Source organism: Centruroides sculpturatus, unplaced genomic scaffold (assembly GCF_000671375.1).
Source record: "Centruroides sculpturatus isolate CEXI.00-Female unplaced genomic scaffold, Cexi_2.0 scaffold144, whole genome shotgun sequence".
NCBI classification, from domain to species: Eukaryota; Metazoa; Arthropoda; class Arachnida; order Scorpiones; family Buthidae; genus Centruroides; species Centruroides sculpturatus.
In genome coordinates, this window is record NW_019384315.1 from 645,813 (window position 1) to 667,716 (window position 21,904).

The window sequence follows — 21,904 nt, forward strand, 5'->3', positions numbered from 1 at the left end:
ACAAAAATGACTTATTTTACCATTTGGGCTATCTACGCCTCACAAAATTTTTGCAAAACTTCTTGCGGACAAAACTTGCGTTCCGCAAACACTGCCTAAAACGGACAAACCTGTCAAAAGCCTGGAAGTTGGCTTCACCTCACTCCTGACACCAATGTGAGATTAGCAGTGGGTCATTTGGGGATTAACCAGTGACCCACTGCTAATCTCACATAAGCATTCAACTAATTATATCAAATAATGACCTTCAAAAATAATTCTGGTTCATAGTATAATTTATGAGAATATATTTTTGACATACATATTCTAGTTTTTTCTGGTTCAATGTCACGACTTGGTGAATTTATCGACACTTGGAAAATAATTTCATAATAATTGGAAAATAATTGGACTTTCTCCCTCTTCAGTCTGTTACAGACTGAAGAGGGAGAAAGTCCAAAACATGCATCTGTATGAATTAAAAGTGGATGATGAAATTATTTTCCAAGTGTCGATAAATTCACCAAGTCGTGACATTGAACCAGAAGAAACAAGAAGAAGAAGACACGGTTTCAACAAATAAATAATACATATTCTAGTCAAATATTAATCTTTAATGGAAAACAATTTTTTCATTTTCAAAAGTTACAACACAATTTATTGTTTTAATACACATCTATATATGTAAATTTTAATTTAAAATCAAACTTAAGAAGTCTTGCTAATTTTAATTCAATATTAATAAAATACAAGTTACCTCAACAACATTTCCTAGATCTCTAACATAATCCTTTTCTGTTTCCACTAACTCTTGCAGAACAAATCTAGTGAAAATGATAAATTATTATTAAAACAATAAAATGCAAACAGTAAAATCAAGTAATCTGATAATTTATCAATGTAAAATTAAACTGAAATATATTAATAAAAACAATTACAAATAAATATAGAAAATATTAAGATAGATAATTTAAGTATATATGAAATACAATGACTAGAAACAATTTTTTAATAATTGTTATTACTTACAAATTTTAACAAAATATTTACAAAAAATAATAAATTTGCCAAATTATTGAAATAAAAATTACAAATGAAACTTGTATCACTAATAATTATTTTAAAATATTTTTCATCAAAGAAAAAACATTCAGTCAGAATTATCTTTCAAATTAATGTAAATACATAAAAATTAAAATACAGTAAGACCCTGCTTAATGAGGAGGATGCATTCCTAGATGACAAAGTGCTAAACGAAACAGCGTTAAATGAGATCATTTTAACATAGAGTAAATAGGGAAAGAGGAACATGCGAACAAAAATAAACAGATTTTACTTTAATTTTAAGTTATTTTTATATTAATCTGCATAATAATATATGTTAAATAACACAAACATATGCACACAGAAATATAAAGTTCACTTTTTGTGATGAAGGTCCTGACTTTTCTGAAATTCTTTTTTTTGGTGACAAATTTGTTTAGTTTCATTTGTTGCTTTTTTCTTTCCTTAAGCAAATGTTGGTAACAGAAGATCACATCCAATACGCCTCGTTTTGCTTTTGCACTCCTTTCTTTCAAAATCTGGATCATTTGCTACAATTTGATCAACGATTTTGGTTATTATCAAACTTTTACTAAGAAAATCTGTACAGAAATTCTTTGGATTCTTCATTTTCAGAATCTCTATTTTCCAGTTCTACACGAATTCCTTGTTCTGCCAGTTCTTGAAGGTCATCATTGGTAAGGTTCTCACCAGTAACCTGCAGTAACTCCTCAATATCTTGCTCATCTACATCTCCTGGTCCTGCTGTATCAATTAAGTTGAGAATTTGGTCAACCTAACAATACAGTGATCTTGTTGAGAATTTGTGGATACTTTCAGCCATAACTTCTTCCATATTTCGTTCATGCATTTATCAGTTAATTCTTGCCAAGTGAAGTCGATATTTCCTAAGGCATTCATAATGTTATATTTTTTTCCAAAATTGCACAAAACAAACATAGATTTAAGGGATGTACAGTGCTACAACAAATTGCCACTTTTTGCTAATTGGTTCATGTTCGTGAATAATTGCATTATATACAAATCAATGAAATGCGTGATAATTTGAATCAGCGTAAATTTTGAGCTTTTTTAAGGCTTTGAATCAGTGTTAATTGAGGCAGCGTTAAGCGGGGTCTTACTGTACTACTTTTCTATTTTTTTAAAAGATCTTTTAAATTTCCTAAAACATTATAATACATTATCTTTGAATAATCTATATAATAAAATTACAGGAAATTTTGCTAAATGATATAAATAACAAAAGTAAGATGTATTATAAAATATATTTACTTTGAGAGACTATAAAAGAGAGCTTATTAAACATTCAGTAAGTTACATTAAATAGCTGATCAGCAAATAAATTAAGTTAAACCAACAGGATACAAAAAATAAATCAACAATATTAAATAAATAAATATATATATATTTATTTAACTTTTGTTTACTTTATTATTATTTAAACAACAATGCAACACTCAACATACTCAACCTTTATTTCAATTTATGATAAGAGTGACAACACTGAATAGACAATGATTATTTTAAATGAAAAATGGCACAATCTTTCTCCAATAAACAATGTGCTTATTATTAGAGGCTGCTGTCCTATAACTCTTCCATCTTGCCGTTGGGCTGTTTATTAGAATAAACATGACATATATTAATTTTTTTTTTCTAAATTGAGTTATCTATTTTTTTTTTTTTTAAACTAACTTGTGATGCATAAGATATCATTACATGGATTGAAAAAATTACAGATAAAGTAATCTAGTAAAAGACAAAAATAGAAAAATTGAAACTACAGAAAATATTTAAAATAATAAGCTCTAAATCATTGTAATCATACATTTTTAACATTGCAAGCCATTAAAAATGAAGAGGACAGTCTTATTTCAATTTTCTATGAAAAAAAAAAATTGGATAATGTTAACATTTTGTAGTCTAAGCAAATTTATAACATTTATTTTTACGATTAAAATTAAGTCTCATTTATCAGCAGAAATGATAAATGAGGAGAGTATATTATTTGTAACAGATAAATTCCTAAAAGTGTTAATCAATCATATAATAAAAATAGTTATTTGATATTTTTGAATTTCAAAAGTCGTTAAGATTTTATTTAAAAAAATAACCAAGCAGTTTCTACATTGAAACACATTATTTTAATTAAGAAAAAAATAAAAATAAATCAAATAATCAATTTCTAAGTCATTAAATCTACTGTGTATTTTTTTCTGCTAGAAACAATATTGATAAATTTCTAAGTTCAAAGAAAAAATTGTTTTTTTTTTTTTTCATATAATTTAGATTAAAAAAAATTGTATGCTGAACTAATCAATATATGATTTCTTATACTGATATTTTACTGTAATATATTTTACTATAATACAATTATTATTCTAACTTTGTCATATAAATGCATAAAATTAACTTGAATTTGAAAGTTCATTACAATATATGTTGTAAATTGTCCAATAATATAATATGTTTGAATACAGTTAATTCTAGTTTTAACCCTTCTACACTGACTTGACAATGTATCATCAGTTTGGCTTCAGCTGAAACATACGGAATGATGATAGTTTGTCATTTTACTTTGTGATATTTTATTGCTGCTCACTACCTGTAAATAGTTATATATGTTTACTTATTTATTATTTTTCTTATTTTTGTTGTAGTTTTATTTTATTTGCTTATTTTCTCAAATAAAATACATTCACTAATCAATTTTCTTTGTTTAGTGTGTTTTATTATTCTATAGTTTCAGTATTTTCTGCTTACTGCCTAAAATGAAATGTCCTACAAATCTAAGAGAGTTTATCGAAGAAAGACAGAAAACTAGTATATATGGACTGTTTCATATAAAGTGGTATTGTTCATGAAAAAATACAGTAGATAAATATGCATAAATCTTATATCATCATGTAAAAAACAATATCTCATTCATATTGGCTTGGTGCCAAAACAAATAATGAAATTGAACTTTACTTTGACAAAATTTAATTTTTTTGTCAAAGTAAAGTAATTTATATCATGAAAAGTTCAGATCATAAGTTAACACTTTTTTTTTGTAAGTAATTTTTACTCTGAATGATTACACACTATTGTGCCAAAAACTACATAAAGTAATAAATATATGTGATTTTTTTTGTATCGCTATGATAAAAATTCAATTTTTGGTGAATTTTTACAATAAAATACATAAAGTGACCTTGACTGACTGAAGTTTGGATTGGTGTTTTGAAGAGTAAAGTACAACTGACCATGTTGGAGTAAAAGAATTAAATTAGCTCTACAGAAATATAAAAATATCTTTAACAAAAAAATAAAATAAAAATTCATTATCCATAGCAAATAAAAAAATTTTTAAGAGAACTGTTGATAATAAAATACATATTTGACAGAACAAATGGATAGGGCTATTCATTTATATTTTTTTAAATATAGAGGAAAGAAATAGTCACATGTACTGTACATGAATATAAACATGAATTCAGATTTTCAATTTATATTATNAAAAAATTTTTTTAAGGCTTAACATTGATGAAAATTCAATATCGAATAGGTTAACCACATCAAATCACACGCTCTTAACTCGTGCCTGTTTGAGCAGCTTTCTGAGGAGATGGACACAGAGCACAGATGCCTTCTCTTATACACAGAAATAAGATGGTTAGCCAGAGGAAAATTGCTAACTAGAGTATTTGAATTACGAGAGCCATTGCAAAGATTTCTCTCAGAAAAGAAGTCACTGTTGAAAGCACATTTCAGTGACAAGGTATGGGTTGCAAAACTGGCTTACCTGTGTGACATATTCAGCCTGTTCAATGAACTTAATCTGTCCCTTCATGGGAAAATGACAACTGTTTTCAAGTTGACAAAGTAGCTGCATGTAAAGCCAAACTGGAGTTGTGGAAACGGTGTGTGAACAGAGGCATTTTGGACATGTTTCAGACATTAGCGGGGATTTTAGGCGAGACTGAGCATGAGCATTCATTCTCTCATGAGCATTCATTCCACAATCACCTGTCTTTGCTTTTAAAAAAGTTTGAATGCTACTTCCCAACCCAAAAGACCCACAAACTGGTAAGGAATGGATCCACGACCCATTTGTCAACAAACCAGGCGAATCTAACATGTCTGTGCAAGTAGATCAACTGCTGGAGACTGCAAATGACAGTGGCCTTAAAACTATGTTCAAGACAAGAACTCTACCAGTGTTCTGGATTAAAGTCATGGCAGAATACCCTGAGATTGCTACCACAGCGCTTAAATCCCTATTGCCATTTCTGACATCCTATCTGTGTGAAGCACGGTTTTCTGCAGTTACAGCAACCAAAACAAAACAACGGAATAAACTGGACATAAGCAACACACTTCGGATGTCATTGTCTCCTATTACCCCCAGATGGAACTGTCTTGTTGCAAAAAAACAAGCTCAGGGTTCTCATTGATTTAGCGTTCTAGTGACTTAAAATGTTAAATCACTTTATATTCATTTTTTGGTGTAACTGTATTTTATTTTGAAGGCATGTTTAAATACAATTAAATTAAAATTATTAAACCAAAACAATCTAAAATATAAACAATCAACGTCCCCCCTCAGCGGGCTGTGGTAAAATTATCAAACATTGACTGGTCCGCGGCGATAAAAAGGTTGGGGACCGCTGGGTTAGAAGACCTAACCACACTGTGATCTATTTAACCTTAACCCAACAGCTAACTACCTTATCCTACATTTAAATAACTTAGTAAATCAGTAAAAGTTGGTTAAGAAAATTTTAATGAAAACTCCTTTGTCATATTACTGTATATTCTGTCATTATCATAAAAAAAATCATCATACATCTAGAAAAACCCTCAGACCCATCAAACAGTAGCAGATAGTTGGTGAAGTGACCCAAGAAATTTAAAATTATACTAGTTGAAATTAGTGCTGGATTAGTGATGGTTGACTTGTAAATAGAAATATTGATATTTAGAAAATTTTTGTCACATGGAGAAAAATTACAAGCATGTTTTCATTTAAAATAGAGAAGAATTACACCTTCTATATAATTGTACCATATTAGTTGGATCCTTCATTTATTTCCTATGAGATGTAAAATATGTTTATGACTAAAAATTAAAAAATATATTGCAAATATTAATATAAATATTACCTTGAGCAGCAATTGATATTTCATAATACGTTGTACTGGCTTAATGAGCAAATCAGGCAATTGTAACTTATGACCAAACTTCTGTCTTAACTCCTGAAAAAGATAAATTTCTACATTTCAGAATAAATTACTATTACATAAAATTTCAAAATGCTTATAAAATTAAAACTGAAAATTAAAAAAAAAAAGTTTATAAAAAAGCCAATTTAAAACCCCCTTTGAAATTCATCACCAAAATTGTTTTAATTTAAAGAACCAGACCACAAATATTTAAGTTGTAAAAGGATGCCATGAACTGAGGATGAAATAACTTCTAATTAAGAGAATTTTTAACATTTTGATGCCATGCTATAGAACCAACACACAACAAAATAATTTCTGTAACTGTTGGTATTATCAAATAAGTATCTATCAAAATAAATGTTTCCACAAGCCACAAGAAAAATAAAACCAATGTAATAATTAGAAATAGCACAATATATGAGAGTCATCCAGAAAGTAACAACCTATTGTGCATTCCGGCTGCGCAGTTTGATCTCAGGTTACTATCCAAGGTCGAATAGTTTCCTCGACGTCTTTTCACAGTGTTGTGTGAGTGCTAGTTGAAACAAGTTGTTATTGTGCATTCTGTGATTATCAACAATGAACAGTGTGATACAAAGTCCCACCGACTGTGAAGTCAAGGGTGTTATTCAATTTTTGAATGCTCGGAAGTTGAAACCAGCAGAAATTTACTGTCAACTAAAGGAAGTGTATGGTGATACAATAAAGAACAAAAGAAATGTGAGAAAGTGGTATGAAATGTTTAACAATGGATGAACAAATGTGCATGACAAAACTTGACCCGGACATCCGTTACTCATCACAGATGATTTGAAAAATCAAGTGAAGAACAAAATCGTGCAAGACAGATCAAAACTCAACCTTGGATGAGTTACACATTTCTTGTTCTTTGCTTGGTGAAATTGTCTCTGAACATCTTGGCTATAGCAAAATTTGTGCATGATGGGTTCCTCAGCAACTGAGTGACCAGCACAGAACACAGAGAATGGGTGCAGCACTGACATTTTTAACATGGTATCACACAGATGGAAATGCCTTTCTTGATCAACTTGTTACTGGCGATAAGACACGGGTGTCTCACTTCATCCCAGAGACCAAGCACCAATCGCTCGAGTGGCATCATTCCTCATCACCCAAAAAAGTGCGAAAATTCAAACAAACTCTGTCAGCATGAAAACTAATGGTGACAGTTTTTATGGGATTGTAAGGGAACCCATTTTCTTGGTGGATTTCTTGCCAAAAGGCACTACGATCAATGCAGATGGATATTGTGATACCCTAAGAAAACTACAGTCAACAATCCAAAATCGTAGGCATGGAATGCTTTCTCGCAATATTGTGCTTCTTCATGACAATGCCCACCCTCACACTGCTGCAGTGTGAGGGTGGGCATTGTAAAAGTTTTATAATGTAAGAAAAGTATTTTTACAAATGAATTTACTTACCTCAAAGAACGTTTCAACATATTCTGAAACAATGTATTCGGACTTTGGTTTATTTTGGCAATATACTACATACATATTTAATCGACGTTCGTAACGACGAAATAATAATCCTAAATGATCTGGCTCATCAAGACATTTTTCCAACTCAGCCAGAAAGAAACTGTAAAGATATTTTAATTACTAAATTCTTAAAAATCTTAAAGAAGTTTGATTATTTTTTGAGACAAAATTAAAACAGATCATATTGTGTGAAAACATTAAAAAATGAGTACTATAACATGTATTGATGATGGTAATAGATATATTTTGATAAATTTTTTTCTTGCTTACATTAAAAATCATTATCTAAAAAATAAAATTTGTACTTATTTCGAAATTTTATGAGCAGATCACAATGCTGTGAATATTTTAATTAAAGTTTCTGATTTACTTACAAATGGAATAATCATGAAAATATAGAAATCAATTGTATCTTGACAATTACTCATTATTATTATTATTCAATGTAATCTGAGAATTATTTCAAGTGTATAGAATAAAAAATTTAAAAATAAAAAAATTAATCAGTTTAATATAAAATTGTAATAAAACAATAAATGATTCCAAATCATAAATCAAATATAAAAAGATAAGCCCATTTAATAGTCTATTAATAATAATTCTTTCTATGATAATTTGTTTAAATTAAGTACTTTTCATAATAGGTTATTATGGTTATTTTCATAGTATATGAAAGTAATGATTTCCATCATCTCTCTCTCCCTCTCTTTTTTTCTTTGCAACAGTTAAAAATTTAAATAGGATTATTAGACAGGTACGCTCACTGTCTTTAGCAATAGCTATGGAAAAATTTGAAATAGACATATCAGGTGCTACAGGCAAGTGTTTGAACTATAAAGATGCCACAAATTTAACAACAGCATAGAAATATATGATTGAAAATAACCCAGTATAATTGGTTATACAGCATGTGCTCAGTCCATATAAGTATGTTTAATGTATGAATGTATATTTTTTAGTGCATTTTATGTTATTTACTTTAATTGAATCCATGTATTTAATTAGTTTTATTTAGTTCTATTTATCATTTATATTTTTGTATTTACACGAATTGTTCAAATGGATATAGAAATTTGAATTTTGTTTCACATAAACGTTTGAACTTGGAACCGATGCAAAAAAACATTCCAATAATTTAAAAATACCTGAGAATGACCTGTGGAGCAAGTAGAAAACGTTTGTAGGATAATAAATATTACTTCTCGGAAACTTAAGGTGTTTGCGTCAAAGTATTCAAAGAATCTGAGTGTTTATTGAAATTTAAATAACCCTTTTACAGTGTTACCAATAAACTTCAAAGTTCTCCAAAGTTCAAAGTTATATAACAAACAAACATTGTCCTGTAACTGTTATCAGAAAGATTACATTTGAATCTGTGAAGATTTGTTTTTATAATTCAAAATGTCATCATTTAGCTAACATCTAATTATGATATGACTATTTCAACTAGAATGATCAATGATAACTGAAAAGTTTCTTAGAAAGGAATACAAGAATGCACAAATTGAGAAAAAAACCCACTGTCTAATTTAGGTATTATTATTAACAGTTATTTAATAATGGGTTTTGATAAATGGTGTTTTTTAGTTATTAAGTGTTTTCCTGACAGTTTAACCTAATATTTAGTTAGGTTGTTCTGTTAAAAACTGTTATTTTTTCCTTTCCAAGTAATGGATAAAAGGTATAAAAGATTACAGACAAGTTATAATGTAAATTTTGTAATAATTCATTTGATCAATCTTCCTGTGTAAGTTATAACTTAATATTTATAATTTAAATATTAAGTTATAATGCAGAATAAACCATTCATAAGCTTCACTACATTTACATTATTATGCTAGAAATATTTCCAAAAAAATTATGTAAAAAAAGTGTAAAAGAAATAAAATTTTGTTAAAATTTCTGCATATTTTTCTAGAAAGTTGGGTATGTTTATTATTACAATGAAAAGTACAAAAACTTATTACAGTATCATTAATACTGTAATAAGTTTTTGTTAAAAATTGTGTGTAATTCTTAGCAATGCTAGCAAATACTAACTAACATAACTCAAATAGTCACTTAAAATTAATGTTTAAAGTTTTAATATTTAATATAAAAATATCAAATAGTAAATACATATGTAAATATACTAGTACTTTAAAAAAAATATAATAATGATTTCATCTGCAATTAACAGATAATTCATTATAAAATGAAATATCAATCCAATTTCATTTTATGTGGAAGAAATTAAATATTTTTTGAATTAAGCTGCTTTAATTTAGTAATTCCAGTTAATAATCCAAAATATACAGTAATATAATAAACTACAAACATATTAGTACATAAATTCTAGCCATTTACAGATTAGAACTTTAAACCCAAGTTTAGAAATGACCTATCAATAAAAAAATCTCAATAACAATTTCACTGCTAAGATTAAAGTCTAATACATATTAGAAATTTATTTATTCTCATTATTAATGAAAATAGACTTACTCTCGATGCCATTCATATATAGCTTCTATGTTCCCAAAGATAATTTTATCTTTACCATTCTTTAAATCTTCAGGAACGGCAGAATCTGAAGACTTCATATATTCCATATAGCCCTAAAAATGCAATTATTCAACTGAATCACAATTATTTTTAAAAAATACAAAATATATTATTTTCATTCAAAATAAACAAACATATCATTACTGAATTAATATCCCTAAACATTGCAATTTATACTATAAAACCTACAGTATAGTCCAATGATGTAGTGTAAGTTATATACAGGATAATATACAAAGATTAAAATAAAATCATACTATATAACGTTATGATGATCAAAACAGTTCTTAAAAAACATTTTAAGCAGTATTCAAAATGATCTCCTGCTCTTATAATGCACATTTGCATTATTTTATTGATTAATAAAAAATTTTTGTAAATTCTAGTGTTTCAAAAATAGTTTCTATCCTATCCCAAAGTCCAAAACAAACCTATTAGATTTGGCTTACAAGGAGAGACTCAAATGTATTTGACAGATTTTGATGAGCTTTTGCATGGTTATTCTGGAGCACAAAAAAGTATCCCTTATAAAGCCCTGGCTTCCACTTTTGTGTTTTGTTTGAGAAAATTGCAATTTTAGGTCATGAGGATGACTATTTGACCCAGAAAATCAGTAGGTATTAAAAAATAATTTATGTAAGTTATGTATAGTGCATCCAAAAACCTATAGTTTTTGCAAAAATTAGCATTTTTCTGATTTTAAAAGAAACTTGGAATACCTCAAATATTTGAGATAAAAAGTAATAGTTGTAGTTGCAGAAGATAGAGCACTCACCTATGGATTCTATTTTTGTGTTAGCGACTGAAAAAGTGTGTGTTCTTTTTGTGTGCATCAGGGGCTATCAAAAATTTGATTACGCAAGTTTAGGGTAGGGTCCTGCCACCAGGCGTGTTTGTCGGACACACCTCCGATTTAGACTAAAAACAAATAGTTAAGGTGCGAGGGTAAGAGTCACTCCGAAGTCCAGGAATGAGCCTCTCAGGAAGATGAATGCAAAGTCAAATGAAAATGAAAAATAAGTTTATTATAAAATAAACAACGTACTGAACATTATAAAATCTGATTTAGGAAATTGGCCTATTCCTATCTATAAAACGAGGGGAACCTAACAGGGGATATCTGAACTGCGCGACTCACAACATACCAGGAAAAGAGTTGTCTTTTCCTCTTTCTTTTTGTCTTCTTGTTCCTTTCTTTGGTCCTTCACTAGGTCGGTTGTCTCTTTTCGGGTCAATCTCCTGTCCAGCCAGTCCAGTCAGTCTCAATCCTCTCTCACTATTCCCATTCTTTTTCATCTTCTCAATTCTGTCTCACTCCTTCAAATCTTTCTCACTCTCTGATTCTATCTTTTTTCTGCCTTCATTTCATCACTTCTTTCTATCTTCTTTTGTTTTTGACCAATCATGCTTTAGTTCCAGAGGAAGGTGAGGTAATTTGTAAAATGCATGATTGGTCATCTATTGGTCCTCCTCTTTTCTTGTCAATGAAGAATGATGTGTCCATGTGACATGGACAACATAGCATCGGTCATATAACACCATTGAAAAAGGGGGAAACGACGAACATCCCTCATCTTTTCCTTCGCACGTTGTGAGATTTATAACGATTAATTGATAAATTTTTTGTTCTAATTTGTTTCTCTAAATTATGTTAAGTCGATATTACAAAAATTTTGAAAAGGGGTTTCCCTAAAATCGGAAAAATAGGCAAAATTCTTTTACACCTTTACTTGATATATAAACAATTTCAGTGTCACGTTTACATACACATCTTTTCAAGATGTGGGTGTTCGTCCAAGCAAATCGCTCGGACAGGTCGAAGTTACAAAGTTCACTACACACTAAATTCCAAGTTGCAGGATTGAATGATGCAAAAATCTATGGAACCGAATGCTCTCTCTCTCTCTAAAATTGGGTTTTTTTTTTCATAGCTAGATTTTTTCCTAAGCCTATTTAAAGGTACAGGTATGCGACTTAGTCTTGACTGGAGGTCAGTAAACGTGATGTCAGTAATCGTTACTGGTCGCATCGATGTATCTTTTATGGACATGCTCTGTCCTCCTATCAAGGAAATGATGATCAACACGGCCCAAATCCAGCTTGCAAGGATGTTCAAGATGGTTTGAAGCATTGAGTGCTGATTTTCGGCTTCACTTTGATTTGTTTCCTTCTGTGTCTCAATTTCTGGGTCTTCTTGAGACTCTGATGTAGAAGTTTGTTCTGAATCAGGTTCGGTTTCCCGTTTCTACGTTGATTCTTTTGATTTCTGGTTTGACATCATTTCGGACAATTCAGATCACCTGTGACTGTTCCATGGGATGCGTGGAGCACATGAAGTGGAGGATATTCACATCTTCTTCCGTCCAGTCACCTGTTGTCTTTCTTCGACTGCCTGTTCTTTTTTTCCTCTTCCATGAACAAAAATGACTTATTTTACCATTTGGGCTATCTACGCCTCACAAAATTTTTGCAAAACTTCTTGCGGACAAAACTTGCGTTCCGCAAACACTGCCTAAAACGGACAAACCTGTCAAAAGCCTGGAAGTTGGCTTCACCTCACTCCTGACACCAATGTGAGATTAGCAGTGGGTCATTTGGGGATTAACCAGTGACCCACTGCTAATCTCACATAAGCATTCAACTAATTATATCAAATAATGACCTTCAAAAATAATTCTGGTTCATAGTATAATTTATGAGAATATATTTTTGACATACATATTCTAGTTTTTTCTGGTTCAATGTCACGACTTGGTGAATTTATCGACACTTGGAAAATAATTTCATAATAATTGGAAAATAATTGGACTTTCTCCCTCTTCAGTCTGTTACAGACTGAAGAGGGAGAAAGTCCAAAACATGCATCTGTATGAATTAAAAGTGGATGATGAAATTATTTTCCAAGTGTCGATAAATTCACCAAGTCGTGACATTGAACCAGAAGAAACAAGAAGAAGAAGACACGGTTTCAACAAATAAATAATACATATTCTAGTCAAATATTAATCTTTAATGGAAAACAATTTTTTCATTTTCAAAAGTTACAACACAATTTATTGTTTTAATACACATCTATATATGTAAATTTTAATTTAAAATCAAACTTAAGAAGTCTTGCTAATTTTAATTCAATATTAATAAAATACAAGTTACCTCAACAACATTTCCTAGATCTCTAACATAATCCTTTTCTGTTTCCACTAACTCTTGCAGAACAAATCTAGTGAAAATGATAAATTATTATTAAAACAATAAAATGCAAACAGTAAAATCAAGTAATCTGATAATTTATCAATGTAAAATTAAACTGAAATATATTAATAAAAACAATTACAAATAAATATAGAAAATATTAAGATAGATAATTTAAGTATATATGAAATACAATGACTAGAAACAATTTTTTAATAATTGTTATTACTTACAAATTTTAACAAAATATTTACAAAAAATAATAAATTTGCCAAATTATTGAAATAAAAATTACAAATGAAACTTGTATCACTAATAATTATTTTAAAATATTTTTCATCAAAGAAAAAACATTCAGTCAGAATTATCTTTCAAATTAATGTAAATACATAAAAATTAAAATACAGTAAGACCCTGCTTAATGAGGAGGATGCATTCCTAGATGACAAAGTGCTAAACGAAACAGCGTTAAATGAGATCATTTTAACATAGAGTAAATAGGGAAAGAGGAACATGCGAACAAAAATAAACAGATTTTACTTTAATTTTAAGTTATTTTTATATTAATCTGCATAATAATATATGTTAAATAACACAAACATATGCACACAGAAATATAAAGTTCACTTTTTGTGATGAAGGTCCTGACTTTTCTGAAATTCTTTTTTTTGGTGACAAATTTGTTTAGTTTCATTTGTTGCTTTTTTCTTTCCTTAAGCAAATGTTGGTAACAGAAGATCACATCCAATACGCCTCGTTTTGCTTTTGCACTCCTTTCTTTCAAAATCTGGATCATTTGCTACAATTTGATCAACGATTTTGGTTATTATCAAACTTTTACTAAGAAAATCTGTACAGAAATTCTTTGGATTCTTCATTTTCAGAATCTCTATTTTCCAGTTCTACACGAATTCCTTGTTCTGCCAGTTCTTGAAGGTCATCATTGGTAAGGTTCTCACCAGTAACCTGCAGTAACTCCTCAATATCTTGCTCATCTACATCTCCTGGTCCTGCTGTATCAATTAAGTTGAGAATTTGGTCAACCTAACAATACAGTGATCTTGTTGAGAATTTGTGGATACTTTCAGCCATAACTTCTTCCATATTTCGTTCATGCATTTATCAGTTAATTCTTGCCAAGTGAAGTCGATATTTCCTAAGGCATTCATAATGTTATATTTTTTTCCAAAATTGCACAAAACAAACATAGATTTAAGGGATGTACAGTGCTACAACAAATTGCCACTTTTTGCTAATTGGTTCATGTTCGTGAATAATTGCATTATATACAAATCAATGAAATGCGTGATAATTTGAATCAGCGTAAATTTTGAGCTTTTTTAAGGCTTTGAATCAGTGTTAATTGAGGCAGCGTTAAGCGGGGTCTTACTGTACTACTTTTCTATTTTTTTAAAAGATCTTTTAAATTTCCTAAAACATTATAATACATTATCTTTGAATAATCTATATAATAAAATTACAGGAAATTTTGCTAAATGATATAAATAACAAAAGTAAGATGTATTATAAAATATATTTACTTTGAGAGACTATAAAAGAGAGCTTATTAAACATTCAGTAAGTTACATTAAATAGCTGATCAGCAAATAAATTAAGTTAAACCAACAGGATACAAAAAATAAATCAACAATATTAAATAAATAAATATATATATATTTATTTAACTTTTGTTTACTTTATTATTATTTAAACAACAATGCAACACTCAACATACTCAACCTTTATTTCAATTTATGATAAGAGTGACAACACTGAATAGACAATGATTATTTTAAATGAAAAATGGCACAATCTTTCTCCAATAAACAATGTGCTTATTATTAGAGGCTGCTGTCCTATAACTCTTCCATCTTGCCGTTGGGCTGTTTATTAGAATAAACATGACATATATTAATTTTTTTTTCTAAATTGAGTTATCTATTTTTTTTTTTTTTAAACTAACTTGTGATGCATAAGATATCATTACATGGATTGAAAAAATTACAGATAAAGTAATCTAGTAAAAGACAAAAATAGAAAAATTGAAACTACAGAAAATATTTAAAATAATAAGCTCTAAATCATTGTAATCATACATTTTTAACATTGCAAGCCATTAAAAATGAAGAGGACAGTCTTATTTCAATTTTCTATGAAAAAAAAAAATTGGATAATGTTAACATTTTGTAGTCTAAGCAAATTTATAACATTTATTTTTACGATTAAAATTAAGTCTCATTTATCAGCAGAAATGATAAATGAGGAGAGTATATTATTTGTAACAGATAAATTCCTAAAAGTGTTAATCAATCATATAATAAAAATAGTTATTTGATATTTTTGAATTTCAAAAGTCGTTAAGATTTTATTAAAAAAAATAACCAAGCAGTTTCTACATTGAAACACATTATTTTAATTAAGAAAAAAATAAAAATAAATCAAATAATCAATTTCTAAGTCATTAAATCTACTGTGTATTTTTTTCTGCTAGAAACAATATTGATAAATTTCTAAGTTCAAAGAAAAAATTGTTTTTTTTTTTTTTCATATAATTTAGATTAAAAAAAATTGTATGCTGAACTAATCAATATATGATTTCTTATACTGATATTTTACTGTAATATATTTTACTATAATACAATTATTATTCTAACTTTGTCATATAAATGCATAAAATTAACTTGAATTTGAAAGTTCATTACAATATATGTTGTAAATTGTCCAATAATATAATATGTTTGAATACAGTTAATTCTAGTTTTAACCCTTCTACACTGACTTGACAATGTATCATCAGTTTGGCTTCAGCTGAAACATACGGAATGATGATAGTTTGTCATTTTACTTTGTGATATTTTATTGCTGCTCACTACCTGTAAATAGTTATATATGTTTACTTATTTATTATTTTTCTTATTTTTGTTGTAGTTTTATTTTATTTGCTTATTTTCTCAAATAAAATACATTCACTAATCAATTTTCTTTGTTTAGTGTGTTTTATTATTCTATAGTTTCAGTATTTTCTGCTTACTGCCTAAAATGAAATGTCCTACAAATCTAAGAGAGTTTATCGAAGAAAGACAGAAAACTAGTATATATGGACTGTTTCATATAAAGTGGTATTGTTCATGAAAAAATACAGTAGATAAATATGCATAAATCTTATATCATCATGTAAAAAACAATATCTCATTCATATTGGCTTGGTGCCAAAACAAATAATGAAATTGAACTTTACTTTGACAAAATTTAATTTTTTTGTCAAAGTAAAGTAATTTATATCATGAAAAGTTCAGATCATAAGTTAACACTTTTTTTTTGTAAGTAATTTTTACTCTGAATGATTACACACTATTGTGCCAAAAACTACATAAAGTAATAAATATATGTGATTTTTTTTGTATCGCTATGATAAAAATTCAATTTTTGGTGAATTTTTACAATAAAATACATAAAGTGACCTTGACTGACTGAAGTTTGGATTGGTGTTTTGAAGAGTAAAGTACAACTGACCATGTTGGAGTAAAAGAATTAAATTAGCTCTACAGAAATATAAAAATATCTTTAACAAAAAAATAAAATAAAAATTCATTATCCATAGCAAATAAAAAAATTTTTAAGAGAACTGTTGATAATAAAATACATATTTGACAGAACAAATGGATAGGGCTATTCATTTATATTTTTTTAAATATAGAGGAAAGAAATAGTCACATGTACTGTACATGAATATAAACATGAATTCAGATTTTCAATTTATATTATCAAAAATCAGAATCAAATATTCTATCGTGATTTATTCTAACTAAATCAAATTATTGCAAATAATTAAACAAATATAAATTCCTTTATATTTATATTGTTTTATATTGATCTTTTAATTAGCCAAATACCAGCCCAATCATTCAGATGATCATTGGTTGTGTTTATAAATATAAATTCCATTTTATATTCCTAATAAAACTTCTAACAATTTCTGAGCAAATGATCTCAATTGGTGAATATAATTGCTAAAAATATTTATATAAGATATACAGTGGAACCCCAGTTAACAAACGTCTTGGTTAACGAACAAATCGGTTAACGAAGTTTTATTTTTCAAAAATTTTGTCTCTGATAACGAACTTAACGGCTTTTTGTGTCAAATTTGTAAGCTTGCTTTCACGAAACTTTCTGAACCACTTACAGCATGTGGAATCATCAATGGCTCCCTCACCTTAGTTTTGTTATTTATATTGTATATTTAATCAATATGGCACTGAAGAAAGAGAAAGAGTGATATACAGAACATATCTATTTTATGTCTGTGAAGCATTCTTGCTTTTTCAGAAATAAAAAAGCATAATATGTCGAAAATGCTCCTTATTTTCTGCCATTTGTAATGCTTAACAAAATTTTAAAAACACAACTAAGTAACACAACTTTATTCTCAAATACTAGCTGAGATTCCTTTTGTCAAACAACCTCGAAATTTTACACATGTGAAGAAAATAACACTTTAGTGTTGCATTTTTAGCCAGCTGATGCTAAAAACGGGACAAACTTTTGCATCAACCCAATAGTTTACAACCGTTCTGGAACCTCACATATTTCAGTTGCTCTTAAACGTGTGCGAAGTAAGCAATGCTTTTTCGAGTGTGCTAAACTTTGTTTTTTAGTTTTGTTATTTATATTGTATATTTAATCAATATGGCACTGAAGAAAGAGAAACAGTGACAGTGGAAATAGAAAATGTTTTAGTGTAGCATTAAAGAATAAAATTATTGCAAAATACGAGAATGGCATTCGTGTTTCTAACATCGCTAAAGAATATAATGTGACAAAATCGACTATCTCTACAATTATTAAAAACAAAAAAGCATTTAAGGCTGCCGAAGTGGCTAAAGGAGTGAATGTGATATCGAAACCAAAATCTAAAATTTTAGACGAAGTTGAAAAACTGTTGCTAATATGGATCAATGAAAAGCAACTTGCTGGAGACAGTGTTAGTAAAGCTATAATTTGTGAAAAGACTAAAAATTTATACAATGACTTGTTGACCCAGACACCCAGTATAAGTACAGACAGGCAAGATTTTAAAGTGAGCCGAGGGTGTTTTGATAGGTTTCGTCAACGAACTGGCATTCACAATGTCATAAGACACAGGGAGGCTTCAAGTTCAGATGAAAAAGCAGCAAAAGCATTTGTAGACGAGTTTGCAAAGTGAAGGATACGAATGGAATCAAGCGTTTAATTGCGATGAGACCGGTCTTTTTTGGAAAAGAATGCCTAGATGAACGTACATAACCCAAGAAAAGAAAGCACTTCCCGGGCACAAGCCCATGAAGGACAGACTCACTCTTTTATTTTGCGCTAATGCAAGTGGTGACCTCAAAATCAAGCCACTTAGTCTACAACACTGAAAATCCCCGTGCTTTTAAGAGCAAAAATGTGATAAAGTACAAACTGCCTGTACAATGAAAGGCAAATAGTAAAGCATGGGTAACTCTGACTTTATTCATCTATTGGATCACAGAAGTGTTTGCTCCTACTGTTAAAAATTATCTTCAGGAAATGGATCTTCCTCTTAGATGTCTTCTCTTAATGGATAATGCTCCAGCACATCCACCAAATTTGGAGGACAACTTGGATAGTGAACATGACTTCATCAAAGTCAAATTCCTTCCACCCAACACAACTCCATTACTGCAACCAATCGATCAGCAAGTGATTTCCAATTTTAAAAAGCTGTATAACAAGGCACTGTTTACCATGTATTTTCAGGTTTCCAATGATACCGACTTAACCCTTAGAGCTTTTTGGAAGGAGCATTTTAACATCCTGCATTGTATCAACCTTATTGACAAAGCCTGGAGTGAAGTCTCTCACCGCACTTTGCAATCGGCCTGGAGGAAACTTTAGCCAACTTGTGTCCCAGAGTGAAACTTTCAGGAATTTGAAGAAGAGAGCTCTCTTGATGTAGTGCATGAAATCGTGTCCATTGGCAAGAGTTTGATAGTAGAGGTAGATGATGCAGACGTGGAGGAGTTGCTGAAAGAACATCAAAATGAACTAACGAAAGAAGAGCTGGTTGCCGTGCAGGAAAAACAGATGAAAGTCTTACAAGAAAAGCATTCATCAGAGGAAGAGGCTAGGGAAGAAATCACCAGTGCTGAGATCAAGGAAATTTGCAGAAAATGGAATGATGTGCAGGAATTTATGGAGAAGCACCATCCTAACAAAGTTGTGGCTAATAGGGTTATTAATTTAATGAACAACACTGTGCTAGCACATTTTAAAAAAATTTTGATTAAGAGAGTAAGACAATCAGACTTTTTTGTTCCTTATCAAAAGAGACCTCAACTTGAAGAAACTCCCAATGCAGTGCTACCCGATATTTTTATGGAGGGGATTCCTCTTCCAAACATTAAGCTCCGTAGAAATAAAGGTATGTACAGTGCTACTTTATTAAATAAAGTTTACATATTTTTTGCTGTAATGATCGATACTACGTTTTCTTATATTTTCATCAAAGAAAAACCATTTTACAAATAAAATTACAAAAATACTGACGGCTAGAACGGATTAATTGTATTTGCATTAATTTCTATGGGAAAAATTGCTTCGGTTAACGAATGGACTCGTGGAACAGATTACATTCGTTAACCGGGGTTCCACTGTATAAGATTATATAAGATATAAAGTTAATATCAAAAATGGATCAAATTATTCTAACTGAAAAAATTCTAAAATTAAATATTTAAAAAATGAAAATTATTTCATTCAATTTTACATTTGTTCTTTTGAAGACCAGTAATTTTAACTACTAAATGCCATAAAAATTGGTGCACCAAGAAGGAATTGTTGGAATCAAATGAAATTGTACAGTACATGTGATATAAGTGATTACAAAATGAAAGCAAAAGGATCATTTATTGCAGAAAAAACTACAAATGAAAGGAGGTCTAGTACCTCTAGTGTGAATACACAATGTGATACAGGCACCATATGGTGTCCTGTGGCATCTCAGTCCACAGCTGCAGCAAAGAGTCCTCTAGTTTGGCTGTCCAACTGGCATCCCAAGTGATTCCAGACATGTTTGATTGGTGATAAATCAGGCCAGGAAAGTGTGGAAATGTGACAGAGACAGTCCTGTGACATCCTTATTGTATATTGTCAAACATTGTCCTGTTGGAAAATAGCTTTTAAGAGCCCTGTCATGAGAGGCAACACATGTGGCTGCAGGATGTCACTAACATATTGCTGGGCTGTCATGGTCCCTTGGATCACTACTACTAGAGGCGACAGGCTGTTGTATGTGAAGGCCCCCAGACTGTCACCAGCTGCGGGGGCAGTGTGCCACTCCAAAATGTAGTCAGGATTGAGGTGTTCACTATGAGACCTCTCCAGACAAACATGGTCATTGTTAGTGACCAAACTGAATGTGAATTCGTCACTGTAGACTACCTGGTTCCATTCCATTACTGGTCCAATCTCATCAGGAGTGGAACTATTCGAAATTGACAGTGAGTGGCTGCCAATGGCAGAACATGTAATGGCTGCAGCAATACCAAACACTCCTTACCCAGGCTACTTGAAATGATATGGACAGACACAGGGGTCTATAATGATGATGCCACCTGTGTCCAGATGGCAGACAATGATATGGTTGGCTGATGCATGCTTATTGGAAGACCAGACAATCCTCTTGTCTACTGTTCTGCTGAGTGTCCTGAGCCTGGGTGCAGTGTTTGTGAGCTCTCTCTTGTCTATTGGTCCCAATACCTCCTCACAGTGTATCAGAATGATCTAGATGTCAAGTTATTCAGTGAGATGACCATCTGGCTTCTCTCTTCCCCCTCTCAAACTTGGTTAGTTGTTCATATAGTCTTTGACTGTAACTAACAAGGAGAGCCTACGGCTTTGGGGTAACGGATTTTGACAATCTTTGGTGTAGAAGTAGTACACCATGTGAGTGTACTATGTGTAAAATACTAAAGTGCAATACTCAAATATAATCAAGAAAATCGAACTTAAAGTTTTTTAGCACTTTATATATAAATTATACGTACTTCTATTTGAGCGTCCTGTGGCAGAGTGGTAACGAGTCTGATTCGTAAGCTTGAGTTCTCGGGTTCGATTCTCGCGTAAAATTTTTTTTTAATTCATAAATACTTATAATGTATTTATTTATTTACTCATTCATTTATTTCTTATTATTTATTTATTTTAATTTAATTTCTACTATTCCAAGTCTAATATTTTTATACTTTTGTTGACAATAACGGCGCATTCTTGACACCTATGTGTCAACTTTCCCATCTAATTGTTATCACTAACGGTGACCGATCTAATTCTCACTAGGAGCGTTTTTTCTATCGGAGTTCTTTTTCACTCACTCTTTAACAGTTCGTTTCTAAATTTCGACACGAATAG

The 21,904-nt window shown here is 30.1% G+C and overlaps 1 protein-coding gene across 1 annotated transcript in view; it reads right to left on the minus strand.

Moving 5' to 3' along the window:
* LOC111623105 (triple functional domain protein-like) overlaps nt 1-21,904 on the minus strand; it is a 304,942-nt gene that overhangs the window by 23,907 nt on the left and 259,131 nt on the right. Inside the window, exons 43-46 of the mRNA XM_023365589.1 lie at nt 13,451-13,517; nt 10,238-10,350; nt 7,697-7,856; nt 6,189-6,281 (exon numbers count right to left, since the gene is read on the minus strand). Coding sequence (XP_023221357.1) covers nt 6,189-6,281; nt 7,697-7,856; nt 10,238-10,350; nt 13,451-13,517 — 433 coding nt within the window. The remainder of the gene's footprint in view (nt 1-6,188; nt 6,282-7,696; nt 7,857-10,237; nt 10,351-13,450; nt 13,518-21,904) is intronic.